The sequence below is a fragment of the Arachis hypogaea genome, chromosome 5 (assembly GCF_003086295.3).
Source record: "Arachis hypogaea cultivar Tifrunner chromosome 5, arahy.Tifrunner.gnm2.J5K5, whole genome shotgun sequence".
Taxonomy (NCBI): domain Eukaryota; kingdom Viridiplantae; phylum Streptophyta; class Magnoliopsida; order Fabales; family Fabaceae; genus Arachis; species Arachis hypogaea.
The window spans coordinates 105,377,975-105,390,991 of NC_092040.1; the positions used below are offsets into that span (position 1 = coordinate 105,377,975).

The window sequence follows — 13,017 nt, forward strand, 5'->3', positions numbered from 1 at the left end:
TAACTCGCCAAAAAAGGCGGATCAGACTGAAAAATTGGGACTGTCAAATAGTAAAAGCCCACCTAATCCGCACCGCTTAAACCGCGGACTTTGGCAGGGCGGGACAGGTTTTCCTGTCGGGCTTAGTGTTTTATTGGCAAGGGATTTTTTTTGCAATTTTTTTTGCCAAAATCCAACTTTATCCAACTTAACTTACAAGAGAATAAAAATGAAAATGGAATGTTTTGAATTATGTTTATTTTGCTTTAGAAACAATATTTATAATTATGTTTTGGATTACGTTTATTTTGCTTTGGAGACTATTTATAATTATGTTTTGGATGAAAACTTGATTTATAATTATGTTTATTAGATATTTATATTTATAAAGACTTTAATGTTTGTGAATATAAAAATTATAATTTTTATGCTTTTAGAAATTATAAATTTATTAAAATAATTGTAAGATTATATATATTATTTAATAATTAATAAGAAAAAAAATTGACGGATTTATCCCACCAGTCGCAGTTAGACGGGATGGGAATGAAATTTTAGGACTGCCTCATTAGACAGGGCAAAACAGACTTTCAACGAAACGAAACAAATGTTTGCCTTGCCTAAAATGCACTATGTACAATTGACCAAGTGGAGCTACACATAGAACTAACAAATTTGATCTTCAAAATTGATATTTTCGAATTTATAATTTTTTAAATTTCATATATCTAACCGACCAATTTCATATTTTTGAATTAATTTTTTTTTCAATAAACTGACCGACCAATTTGCCATTGGAAGAAAATTTAAAAAAATTTTACCCCCTACAAATTGGAATCTCCGATTTGTGTCTCCTACTTCTCGAACCCACGTTCAAATATTGCCTCATGCAAATCTGGACTCCGATTTGGCAATTTCAATTAAAAAAAAATACACCTTCATATTAGATTAAAACACATCACCTCTCCATAACAAATTATTACACAACTTCGTCCATTACTAAAAAAATGAGTCGCAAAAATCCGTACCATAAACTGCAAAATCTCATATTAACATTCTACTCAGTACTCATTGGTTGAATGCGGTGACTCTACACTACATTCTTTATGAAAGCATATTCACCTGTTACACTTAATCTCTACATTATCGCCAACAGGAAAAGAAGTTACAAAAATTTATCAAGAGGTCTCATTTCTCTTGGCAAGCAATCAAAATGCCCAGCATTTATGTCAGATTGTAGCATAGGTCGCTTCCCTGTTTCCCAGACAATGCCCTCTGCAAGGTGCTCCTTGCTTGGAGTGAGCATTACAAAATTAGGATCAGCTCTTTGATAACTGCAAACAAGTGAAACAAAGTGTAAGTACATGTACAAGTTTACCACTGTAAGGTACAATTTTAGAAATTGAAGCAAAAAGCTGAAAGGAATTCTCATTTTTATAACAGAAAACCAGCATGTCTATTAAAAGTGATACTTTATTAGCAGATAATTTAACTGAATTGAAAAAAAAATCAAATTTTGCAAAGAAAGTAACCTGGCTTCTCGAAGACTTTCACTTTGAATACCAAACCCGAATTGTACTTTACCATCAGCACGATCCCTTGTGGCTGCCCGGGGGGGGGGGAAGAAGAGGACGTCCTCAGCACTTCAAATTCAATACAACTATACAAGGATGACAATTTCCTCACAAGAAAATTAGCAAACAAGGACCCTCCCCCAACCCAAAATAAACGGTGAAAAGAATTACTTTCGTAGTTTCGATTGCCACCAATTGGCCTATGATCTAAGTCTAAATCAATACTTTTAGGGCACAGATGATCATGTCAAAATGTTTGAAAATATAACAAACGGTTAAATAATAATTATAGTCTAGACTAACATACCAGTTTAATTTATATTAAATATTTTTAAGAGGTATTAAATTTAAATTAAATATTGTAATATGACTATCTATGTCAGCCTAAACAACGTTTACGACAGGGCTGGGATAAGTAGAGTATAAATACAAAGCAAATCATTAGGATAGAAATGTCAGTGTCACCGCATCAGATTCTGTTACCCCATATCCAATAAAATAAGCATGATTGAACAGAAAAATCCCACTATAGGCACCTGAAATGCTGAAAGTGAAAGAAGGTTTCCACCATGACTTGAATGCAAGTGCCAGTGATGAGCTACTAGGTCCAACTTTTGCCTGAAAATATGAGACAAAAAATACTTGAGTGATTTCTATTTACTCAAAAGAAAATTATGTAACATTGCATATTGTTTTACCTTCAGCAAGAAGTTTTTATTAGCTTGCCAGGATGCACCAATTTGAAAAGTGGAGTCGGAGATATTGTTTGCTGCTATTGCATCATCAACACTTTACACCAAAAAAATAAAATAAAAAAGATTTCACCACATTAGCACACATGTATAAAAGCTTTGAATATACTTGTTAAGCCAAAAATAATACCTTGTTTGTAGCTCAAACCCAAAATCAATGTAGTTTGTAATTCCAACAACTGAATTCTGTTCTAATGGATTTTTCACCTGTTCAGTTCAAGTAAAGTATATGACTTTCAAAGTATGATTTATTCTGATTCAACAAGAACTTAAATCCATCAATTTACCAATTACTACAACTCAGATTTTTTAGTAAAACCTCAATAACATTAACAAGGGTAAACTTTTAACAAGAATTAGTAATCATGGATGAAATTTTTCAGCACAAAGGTAAACTCTATCTAATTGTAAGTCAAGGAAACTGCACCCAAAATATATACAGGCCAATATCTTGCAGTGACGCCAAACTCGGCAACTTATGAAAACTTTAGACACATTTGTATCCCAAGATAATATACAATGCAATTTGGCACCTTACCACACAAAAAATGAGGCTACTTCCATGATTTTACCTGTGACCTCGAGATCACAAGGTAGCAAACTTATCATTGTGTCAAGACTCACCCTTTTATATTAATCCGGAAATAAAATTTTGTAAATTTTCAGACAAATGTACTACACAACATAATTAGTTGCTTTATATTTATCCAAATAAAAAAAATTAAATATAACAAATTTGTGGTCAATTAAACAAGTCCAACAGATTATTTATATATTTCTGTGAAATTCATTTTTTAGTCCATTTTGTAATTTTTTTGCATAAATTTTTTAGCATATCGTAGTATTTGAAATGTTTGCAGAAAAGGAAAAACGAAGTGACTAATATGGGGAGGGAGGGAGAGAGAGAAGAGAGGAAGAAACATACCCGTCTTTGGACAACCATATGTTGATAGAAAGAGGCAACAAACTGCAGATTGTTTAGACTTCAAAATTTCAGTAAATGTTTCACAAATATTAACCAGAACTATGCAGCAAACATGTTAAGGCAGAAAGATGCCTTGATGGCTAGATGCACTACATTGGTTTAAAGTTTAAATCACACCTGCGTATCAAAAGCACATCATTCGGCATATTGATACAAAATTTGATATTGACTTCAAAGTTATGATTGATAAACTTTTTAAATGATATTAAATTGTCAATCACTCAAATCACAACTTTCAATTTTAAGTGGAAAACATTTCATGTTATTACACAGCAAAGAATAGAATGATGCAAAATACTAACCAAGTTTACAATGTCAAACATACCTGAGTGCTTTTGACAAGCTCAAGACCAAAATTGAAGGATGGACTCAAGGGGCTCCCTGATCCAACACCATAGCTCATGGCACAACTCCAGTTCATCAAATTAGAGAGTTTTGCGTTTCCCTCTGAAAAAGCAGCCCCAGAAGGTAGTGCATGCGTAAATTTATGATAAAACAAGGTAATACATACAAATTGAATAAATTTCATTCTCCATACATGCATATCACATGTTAGATAAATTATGCTCAAAATATTATTTTAGTTTTCTTTAACCGTCCATCCAAAATATCTAAATTTCAAAACCTGCTTAATAACAAGACATTAGTCCAACTTTTTCAACTCCCTCTGCCCCACTGTGACTAACTCTAAGCTCTATGTAGACTGCTTTCTACATATCACTCCATTCTTCATGTAAACAGTCTTAAATGCATGTGCAGCACAGGTGAGGTTATATTCTAAATATAGAGAAAACCTCAGCACAACTGTGCTAATCATGCAAATCATATGGAATATAATATTGATGCAATAACAAAAGGATAAGTTCTACATATTCACCACACAAAAAGGAAAAAAATTAAAACAAAATAAAATTAGAGTAATCAAAGGACTAGTAAGTGATGAGGTTAACTTACGTATTTGCTCTTTTATAGTTTCACCCATAATTCAATTTAGTCCTTAAGGTATAAAACTTTTTACAAAAGATATTATTTAAATTATGTAAAACGGTCCGTATAAATTTTAAATCATTGAATTGGAAACAATCCCTGTTGAATTCATATAACCTCAATCTAAATCCAACTAATAAGGACAATTTGGCATCGCTTAAAAACTATAAGAATACTTTATAAATATTTATACTTTTAAACTATAATGACCAACTTAATTTTGAATCAACATAAAAGGAATGAAACTCTGTAAATACCAAAGTTTCTCTAAAGGAATAAAATCTGTTTAGTTCTTACGTTGTGGCTCATACTGAACCCCAGCAGTCATCCTTCCCATCCTGCTTACCAGCCATGCAGTTTTTGGAAGTTCATCTTTCGCTGCAAGGTTTAGAAGTTACTTAACAAAGTTCTTAATCATTTCTCCATAACGAAATAAAAAATCAATGCCTTCAAAATACACCATAAAATGTAAAAACAATAATGATGGAAAAAAAAGGGGGGGCATATTCAGGTAGATTTCTTCTGTCCTTATACAGAGAATTATTTCCAAATTTAGTAGACAGATATTCACTGTGCAGTTCTTAGTATTAATCCAAGTTTCCCAGCGACATAGAATCCAAGCAGCAAGGAAGGAGAAAAAAATAAACTGGAAAGAAAAATCCTAGTCTATCCTGCTTCTGTTTCAAAGTTGAAAGGCCTCGAAAATAATCTCTACCATATTCAAAAAATGCTTATGACAAAGGGCTTCAAAGAAAACTGTAGCCTCTCTGAAATATCACATGCAGATCTGATTAACAAGCTCATTAACTTAAAATTCAGGTCACTTACTGGCAAAAGGCAAAAGTGTTACTCCAAAAGATAGATTCCCAGTACCATATCTCAATCCCATCATGCCACTTTCGTCAGAGCCTACTCTGAAGAATTTATTAACTTTGTCAACAACGTATTCTGTAATCATTGATTACAAACTCAATAAGAACCTATCATATGTCCTGCGACCATCAAACATACCTTTTCTTCAATATCATAGGGAACACCCCAAAAGCCCCAAATCCATATTTTGGATAGTAAGCACACGATCTCATCTGCAAAATCCTGAAGAGACAGCAAGCACAGCCCAAAATTGGAAGTTCCCCATTTCAATATGATAAAATCAGAAACACACCAATATAGATGGGAAGCATTAGGACTGGAGCTTTGCTATAGACTATAGTTCAAGATAGAGCTTCTTACGGATCAATCGTGGACACATATAGGTCTATAAAAGTATGTGGATCATTAACATCACTGCATGCCCACAAAGCAAAATAAGCTCAGCAAAAGCATGGGAAAATGCAAACAAGATAAATTAAAAGATATAAAAATTACAAACAAATGCAACACCTTTGCCAGCGAAATAACGCATTTCCTGTAATGTTATCTTCTGTCTTATTATCAAGAGGGCCTGAAACCTAGTTGTGTTAAGGGCAAATAACATGATAGATTCATTTTAACATCTCGTCCAACTTGATAAGTTTCTCAACCAAATGATAGAATAGAAAAACAAAAGTAGAGATCATAGAGTATGTTTTCAATTTCATCATTAGTTAGTATAGTTACACTACTAATATCAAAGGATCGTGGTAAGAACATTTTTTTTTCTTACTTTCAGCATTTCCTTCACAAGACAAATTTGAAAATAGTAAACAAATTGAAGCAAAAAGAGTAGTAATATTGTAGTTACTAACAATAATATACCAACCAAAATATTAAAAATAAAAATGGAAAAAAAATAAAAGAAACGAATGAGCTCTAAGTAAGATAAAATTGATGGATACAGTTGCAATGAGATCAACATGAGGATCATCAATGGGCTTGAGCATGATTCTAGTGGTAAAATGTCTCGCTTGGTAATAGTAATCATCAAAGAGACATTTCAAAGCGAGTTTCCCAAACAAGACATTATAGGATGTCTCCAACATCCTACAAAAAGCAAAGCATGGCATAAATCATCAATCAACAATCAACAATAATCACCTCATATACATGCTAATACCATCGAGCAAGTAAATGCTCAAAATTGATCACATACATAATCAAATTTGTCCTTCAATATAAAAATTTTATATCAACTTTGTCTTGAGCATCATAAAACAACCATGGATTTAAGAATCAAAACTGCTAACTAGTTATGCATTGAACCACTGAATTAACATCTATCCAAAAATCTGTATTAAAAAAATTATTGAATTTTGATACGGCATGCATCTTAAGAGCGCTAATTTGGATCATTTTATTCAATGTAAATATAATAGTAATCAAAGAAAGAATAACACAAAACCTCGTGCGAGCAGAGATGGGAGGGAAATCGAAGAGAGGAGGGACAAGCACCACCGGAGGCGGTGGCTGTGGCTGCTTCCAAAACCAATTCCACATTGCAAATTGCTGTGATTTCTATTCGATATGCTGTTTAGGGTTTCAGAAGAGTAACGAAAAAACAAGGCAGTGGGAAGTGGAAGAGTGAGCAGTGTTTCTTTTTCTTTGGGAAGAAGAAAGGTGTTGGTGCGCAAGTGAACGATCCAAATCGGTACTGGCGCCATTCTCTCGCATCTTTCATGACGCTTTCAACTCTCAATGTATCCAAGATTACAACTATACCCTCCTCCAGAGTTTAGACAGGAGAGGTCATGATTTCAGTGAGGTTGCATGTTTTTAGGCCCAGACCCGGCCTACTTTTTTACCAGACCAATTTTTCAATTCTTACTTGAATTTTAAATGTGACCAAACCACAATATTTTTAGGAAGTAAATACTCATTTCGGTCTTTGTATAAAAAAAAATACTTATTTTGATTACAGATTATTTGTCTCAGAGACAAAATACTACAATCATTCTAAAATACCTTCTCAATTTTTATCCATCAAAATTATTGGTCAAATTATTTCTTCAATCGGTCATATAATAGTAATTGACTTAGAAGCACCAATAGAAAATGAACGTGAGTAAATTTTCATAGTGATCACGAGATTGATGTCGTGCACTAAAATCGTATTTGAGATTTCAATTGCACTAATTACGTTTTTGAGATTGAAAAAATTACATCATAGTAGTTCGTGACCTATTTTTCATTAACGATGCACTGACGTGGCTTGATGACGTGGACCTTTGGTGACAGGTGTCACCTCATGGTTTGGCCACGTGTAATGGTATGATGACGTGTCGATCAACGACATGTGGCATGTTGACATGGATGAATATGCCACGTGTCACGATGCTATTTTGTCACGTGTCGCAAAGTTATTTATCCACGTGTCATCTATTATGTCATTGTTACACGTGCATCAAATTGGTCCCTTATTTTGTATCAAATGACTCATTTTAGTCCATGAAATTAAATGCTGTGCAGCAAATTCGTCCCTTCATCAGTTTTTTCTCATTTTTTTTATAAATTTAAAATTCTCATTATATATTTGAATACACTAATTTTAATTTTATATTTTCACAAGTTATTTAAATACAAGTATTTTTATAAAATATTTTTAAAATATTAGTTTTAATTATACCATTTTTTTAATAATATTTTATTAAAAGAATTATATGACATATTGATATTGATTTAATAAATAGTGTAAGTTAAGAGTATAATAATATTTTTTAATACAATGTTTTTAATATATAACACTTTAATAAATATTTTAGGAATACTTGATAAGGCACTTATTAACTAATATAAATTTATTATTCTTATCCATTTTAAAAATGTCTGTCTCGTATAACTTAGTTAGGCGGATTTTTCATATATTACACTATTAATTAATATAAGTACTTATTGTAACCATGACTTGAACAATATTAAAACAGATACAAATAAACACAAGAGGCAATAATAAAATTTTGGTTTTAGTTAATATGTACTCTAATGATACAAGTTAACATTATTAATTAAAAAATTTATTATAAAATATGTATAATAAAAAATATAATTAAAATTAGTGTATACAAAAATATTAAGAATTTTAAGTTTATAAAAAAATGAGAAAAAATTGATGAAGGGACTAATTTGATACACAACATTCAATTTCAGAAACTAAAATGAGTCATTTGATACAAAGTAAGGGACGAATTTGGTGCACATGTAACGATGACATAGTGGACACATGGACAAATAGCATTGCGACACGTGGCATAATCTGACACGTGGCAAAATAGCATTGTGACACGTGGCATACCCATCCATGTTAGCATGCCACGTGTCATTGACCGACATGTCATCATACCATTATACGTGGCCAAACCATGAGGTGACACCTGTCACCAAAGGTCCACGTCATCAAGTCACGTCAACGCATCGTTAACGAAAAACGGGCCAGGGGCTATTATGGTACAATTTTTTTAATTTCAGAGACGTAATTGGTGCAATTAGAATCTTAGGAACGATTTTAATGTACGACGTCAATCTTGGGACCACTATGGAATGATGATGAGAGGCATAGTAACAGCTAATAAAGATTGTCCTATTGGGTGTGAGGATAGAAGAGTTGTAGAGAGGTCAAAGAAAAAGGAGGAGACAGGCTATATTTGGTTGGAATGAAAGAAATAGAAAGGAAGGAAATAAAAAAGAAAGAAAGGAAAGGAAAGAAATTGAGTGAATTTTTATTTTCTTTAGATGTGTTTGAATGGAAGGAAAATAAGAAGGAAAGAAATGTTATAAGAAGACAATTTTACCCTATATTATAATATATATTAAAAAAGTGAAGGGGTAATATTAAAAATAGAGAGAGAAACATTAGTTTTCTATCCATATTTTTTCCTTTCTAATTTTTCTCCTCAACAAACAATGAAAAATAATCATTTTTCTTCTTTTTTTTTTTCTTCCTTTTCTTTCTTTCCATTTTCCTCTCAAACAAACATAGCAACTGTATCATTGTGTGATGTGTGTGAGGTGAGTGAGTGAGAGAGAAGTAGAGAACAACAAATTCTTCAATGAACAGACTTTGATTCCTTTCTAAGACCTTTTAAATTGACCCTTCAAAAGAATCCTCAAATTTCTTGGCACCATGTTGTCGAATGTCGATACTATCTTTGACTTTGATGAACAACAAGTGATTGAGGTGGGTTTTGATTAGGAGTGTGCATGTGTCGGGTGAAATTGGGTTCGATGTGACCTAGATTCGGCTTGAAATATATATTAGGTCTATTTGTTAGATCCGAACCCGACTCTAGATCCGATGAAACCTATACACTTTCGGACCATGATTATACCGGGTAAAAACCGGATAAAAATCGGGCCGTTAACATTATATTATCTTGATACCTTCTTGTAAGTTAGTATGTAGAAATATCCAAATTTTCAAGACTACAACTGTTATTTGACATGGTAAAATTCACTTAGAAAAATATAACAAGAACCAACTCTTGTCTAAAATTAAAGCATAACTATAATCAATACTAATATTGCCTAATAACACCAAATATTTAAATCAATACAAATAACACAATATTATGCATTAGTCTAAAGTCTTATGCATTTTAAATATAAAACATTAACTTATAGTCTTATATATAATGACTAATAACACAAAATATTAAGGTTTACAATACTTAAATTTCACATAATAATAGCCATCATCTATCACTAATAATACAAAATATTTATTGTGTATAATGATCGGCCACCAGGTCGATTTCGGGTGACCCGAGATATGTCCCGAACCCGACCCGAAATAATGACCGAGTCTATTTTTGAGATCCTTACCCGACTCTAAACCCGATGAAACCACACCAAATAATTAATCCTAAAATATTCGAGATTAGATCGGGTCTTCGAACCGGATCGGACTATGCACACTCCTAATTTTAACCAAATTCCCTTTTTGTATGGGAAAGAACAACGAGAAGAAAACAAAATGAGATGGAAAAAGAAAATCCCATAGGGCATTATTAGAGAGATCGTTCATCTAGCTAGAAATCTCCCTGAGAATTTTACACTTGAAGAAACTCGACAACGATTTTGAAAGAAAAGTTAATGAGAAAGATTGTTGAGAAGTTCTTTAAATTGTTGCGGAAAAGAAGCTTTTTCTTGTGTTGCTTGTAATTGCAGTACGGATAGGACAGGACGGGTATTTCAATATCCACACCTGCTCCAAACATGCATCAATTACTTGTCCCATTATCCATATGTATTTTATTTACCAAATCCATATCCGTCCCAAAGGTGAAATATAATTTGTGGCTTATGAAAATAAAATATAATATATTAAAAAGACTATGTAAGTTTTAAATATAATTAAAGCCATCCATTATAAATTATAAATAATCTTAATGCAGCTTATATTCATGAAACTAAAGTAATCAAATTCAATACTTTATCTCAAACATTTATTTGTGTATATTCAAAATAGGCGTGGGACGAAGTGACCCCTACTTATACATACTTACACCCAAACAATTATCCCAAGCTATTACTTGTATTTGTCCTAAAATTTAATTAACTGTTAAAAATCTGCTTTGTTTAGGGTGAAATAGGTTGGGTAAAATCAAGTTGTTAATTTGTTATCCACTAAAAAGATAAAGAGAATGAAGTTACTTAGAGTTGGTAAAAGAGTAATTTAAAAATTTTTGAGAACGTTTTAGTATTTGAATATTTTTATTATATTTAATCTAATTTTTATAAGTACGTCAATTTCATTTTTATTAGATGAATTTATTAATGTTCAAAATATTCGTAGATAAAAAATATCATTTTTTAAAGAACTATTATTGAGAAAATCCCAAATAACCCTTGCAAAATCTAAAGAGAAAAAGAAGGCTAAGTTAAAAAAGTGTATGTTTGGATTTCAGTTTGTAAACGAAAGTTTGTATAAAATTGATTTTACAAATTTGATTTTGATGAAAAGTAAGTTTGTATTAAAGTGATTTATGTTTGGTAATCTTTGTATTAAAATAGATTATAATAGAGTAAATATTGTTTGGATTACACTACTCAAAATTACTTTTAGGTAAAAAATTATTAAAATAGACACAAACTTAAATAAATTTTTTATATTATTCTATCATTTTAATTTAAATATTTAAATAGATATTATTAATTAATTTTATAATAAAATTAATATTTACTTAATAAAATAAAAATAATATATAAAAATTGGTAAAATATCTTTTTATATCAAAAACAAAAATAATATATAAAAAATATATCAAAATATACTTTATTATATTACATTACTTATAATTTTTTAGTATTATCGGTATTCTTTTATTTAATATTATTTTAAACTATAAATTTTAATTATTTATGACTTTATTCTTAGTTATAATTAATTTTTTATTTACTTTATTTTTTTAATGCAATTAATAATTTATATTATAACAAAATTATAATAATAAGTTAATATACAAAAATTACACTTATAAATTTTAACAAAGTCAAACAAAAAATAATTTTTTTATACAAAATAAAAAATTTAATAAAAAATATAATTATATATTTAAAATATTTGAATACTAAAAAAATTATAAATAAAAAAATAAAAAATAAAATTGATAAAAAAAATAAATTCAATATTAACGTAATTTTCTAACGCTGAAACTATAATTTCTAATTGTTTATAAATACACATTAAGAATATAAAATTACATTGACATTTAAAAAAAAATACCCAAACATAAAGAGAGAACGTTTAATGCTAAACCAAACACTGACAAAGTGTCCAAGAAGGGCCAGCATAGTTGCCCAATCCAATTTGTTCCCCGTTTTATGTTACTAGTTTGGTTGGTGATCATTGACACACCGGAAAAAGAAAAGCTTCTATTTTATGTTCGGATCTAATTCGTCCAATTAAGGGACGCTTTCCAATTAAGAGCGTTAACATGGGACCCTCTTAGTCTCTGACATAATTCCTCCAATCAGAGCAATTCAAGTAATAAAATAAGATTTTTGTTTGCTTCTGTATTTTTTCCGGTCTGAAAGAGTAAACTATTATTTAAGTTTTAAAATTTTTAATTTTTAATAAATCTTTTTTTTTTAAATGGCATCTTAATTTTTTTTAAATAAAAATAGCTATCAAATCATTTTTCTATATCATTAATTAAAAATGAATAATTAATCTCACAAATCACAATAGGTCATGCATGCGTCACCTACTCTCACCTGTCACTGGTCACTACAATCCTGTGAAGGCACCAAAAAAAGGAAGAAAAGAGGAAAAAAAGAAAGAAAAGGAAAAAATAAAAAAAGACAAGGATAGAAATTTCACACGACATAGGCTACTAAGTGCTAAATTAAACTTATGGTGTGGCGCCTCGGGAATTTAGATCACTACGCTACCCTTTCTCTTTTTCTTATATTTACTAAGTTGACATACAATATACTCTATTGTTGTTGTTGTTGTTTAATTTTTATTTATTAGTATGTAAAGTACACTTTAATTATTTAATTATGTAATATTATTTTATTAGAAATAATTAATTTATAAATATATTTACACTATCAATATATTAAATTTTTTTATGAACAAAATAGAATTTTATTTGTATAAAGTAAAGACATAAAGTAAATAGAAGTTATTTTTATTTTAGTTTAAAGTTGAAAATCTTGATTTTAATCTCTCAACTCTCAAGTGAAATTTCAATATAGAAGATTTAAGTTCCATTTTTATTATGTCTATGTTAAACTTCTATTTTATATATGTTATATTCTATACAACTATTTTTTAATAATACAATAATATTATGTGACTAATAAATATTATTATTTTAAATTA

General features: G+C 30.2%; 1 protein-coding gene across 3 annotated transcripts; it reads right to left on the minus strand.

The window, feature by feature from the left end:
- Positions 1-899: 899 nt before the first annotated feature.
- On the minus strand, positions 900-6,998 carry LOC112802454 (uncharacterized). 3 transcript variants are annotated; one of them, XR_011882380.1, is made up of 14 exons: positions 6,598-6,943; positions 6,095-6,239; positions 5,661-5,728; positions 5,511-5,564; positions 5,289-5,372; positions 5,106-5,191; positions 4,575-4,655; positions 3,616-3,737; positions 3,231-3,272; positions 2,436-2,512; positions 2,252-2,342; positions 2,090-2,171; positions 1,512-1,639; positions 900-1,313 (listed from the first exon to the last, which is right to left on the minus strand). XR_011882380.1 is itself a non-coding variant. In XM_025845686.2 (14 exons), exons 1-14 carry the CDS (start codon positions 6,690-6,692, stop codon positions 1,145-1,147), a joined length of 1,269 nt encoding a protein of 422 aa, XP_025701471.1. In that variant the 5' UTR covers positions 6,693-6,998; the 3' UTR covers positions 900-1,144. The 3 variants fall into 3 exon arrangements, 2 of the variants coding, with proteins under 2 accessions (XP_025701471.1, XP_025701472.1); XM_025845686.2 differs by having other exon boundaries at positions 1,512-1,584; positions 6,598-6,998; XM_025845687.3 differs by having other exon boundaries at positions 1,512-1,622.
- Between the last annotated feature and the right edge of the window lie 6,019 nt (positions 6,999-13,017).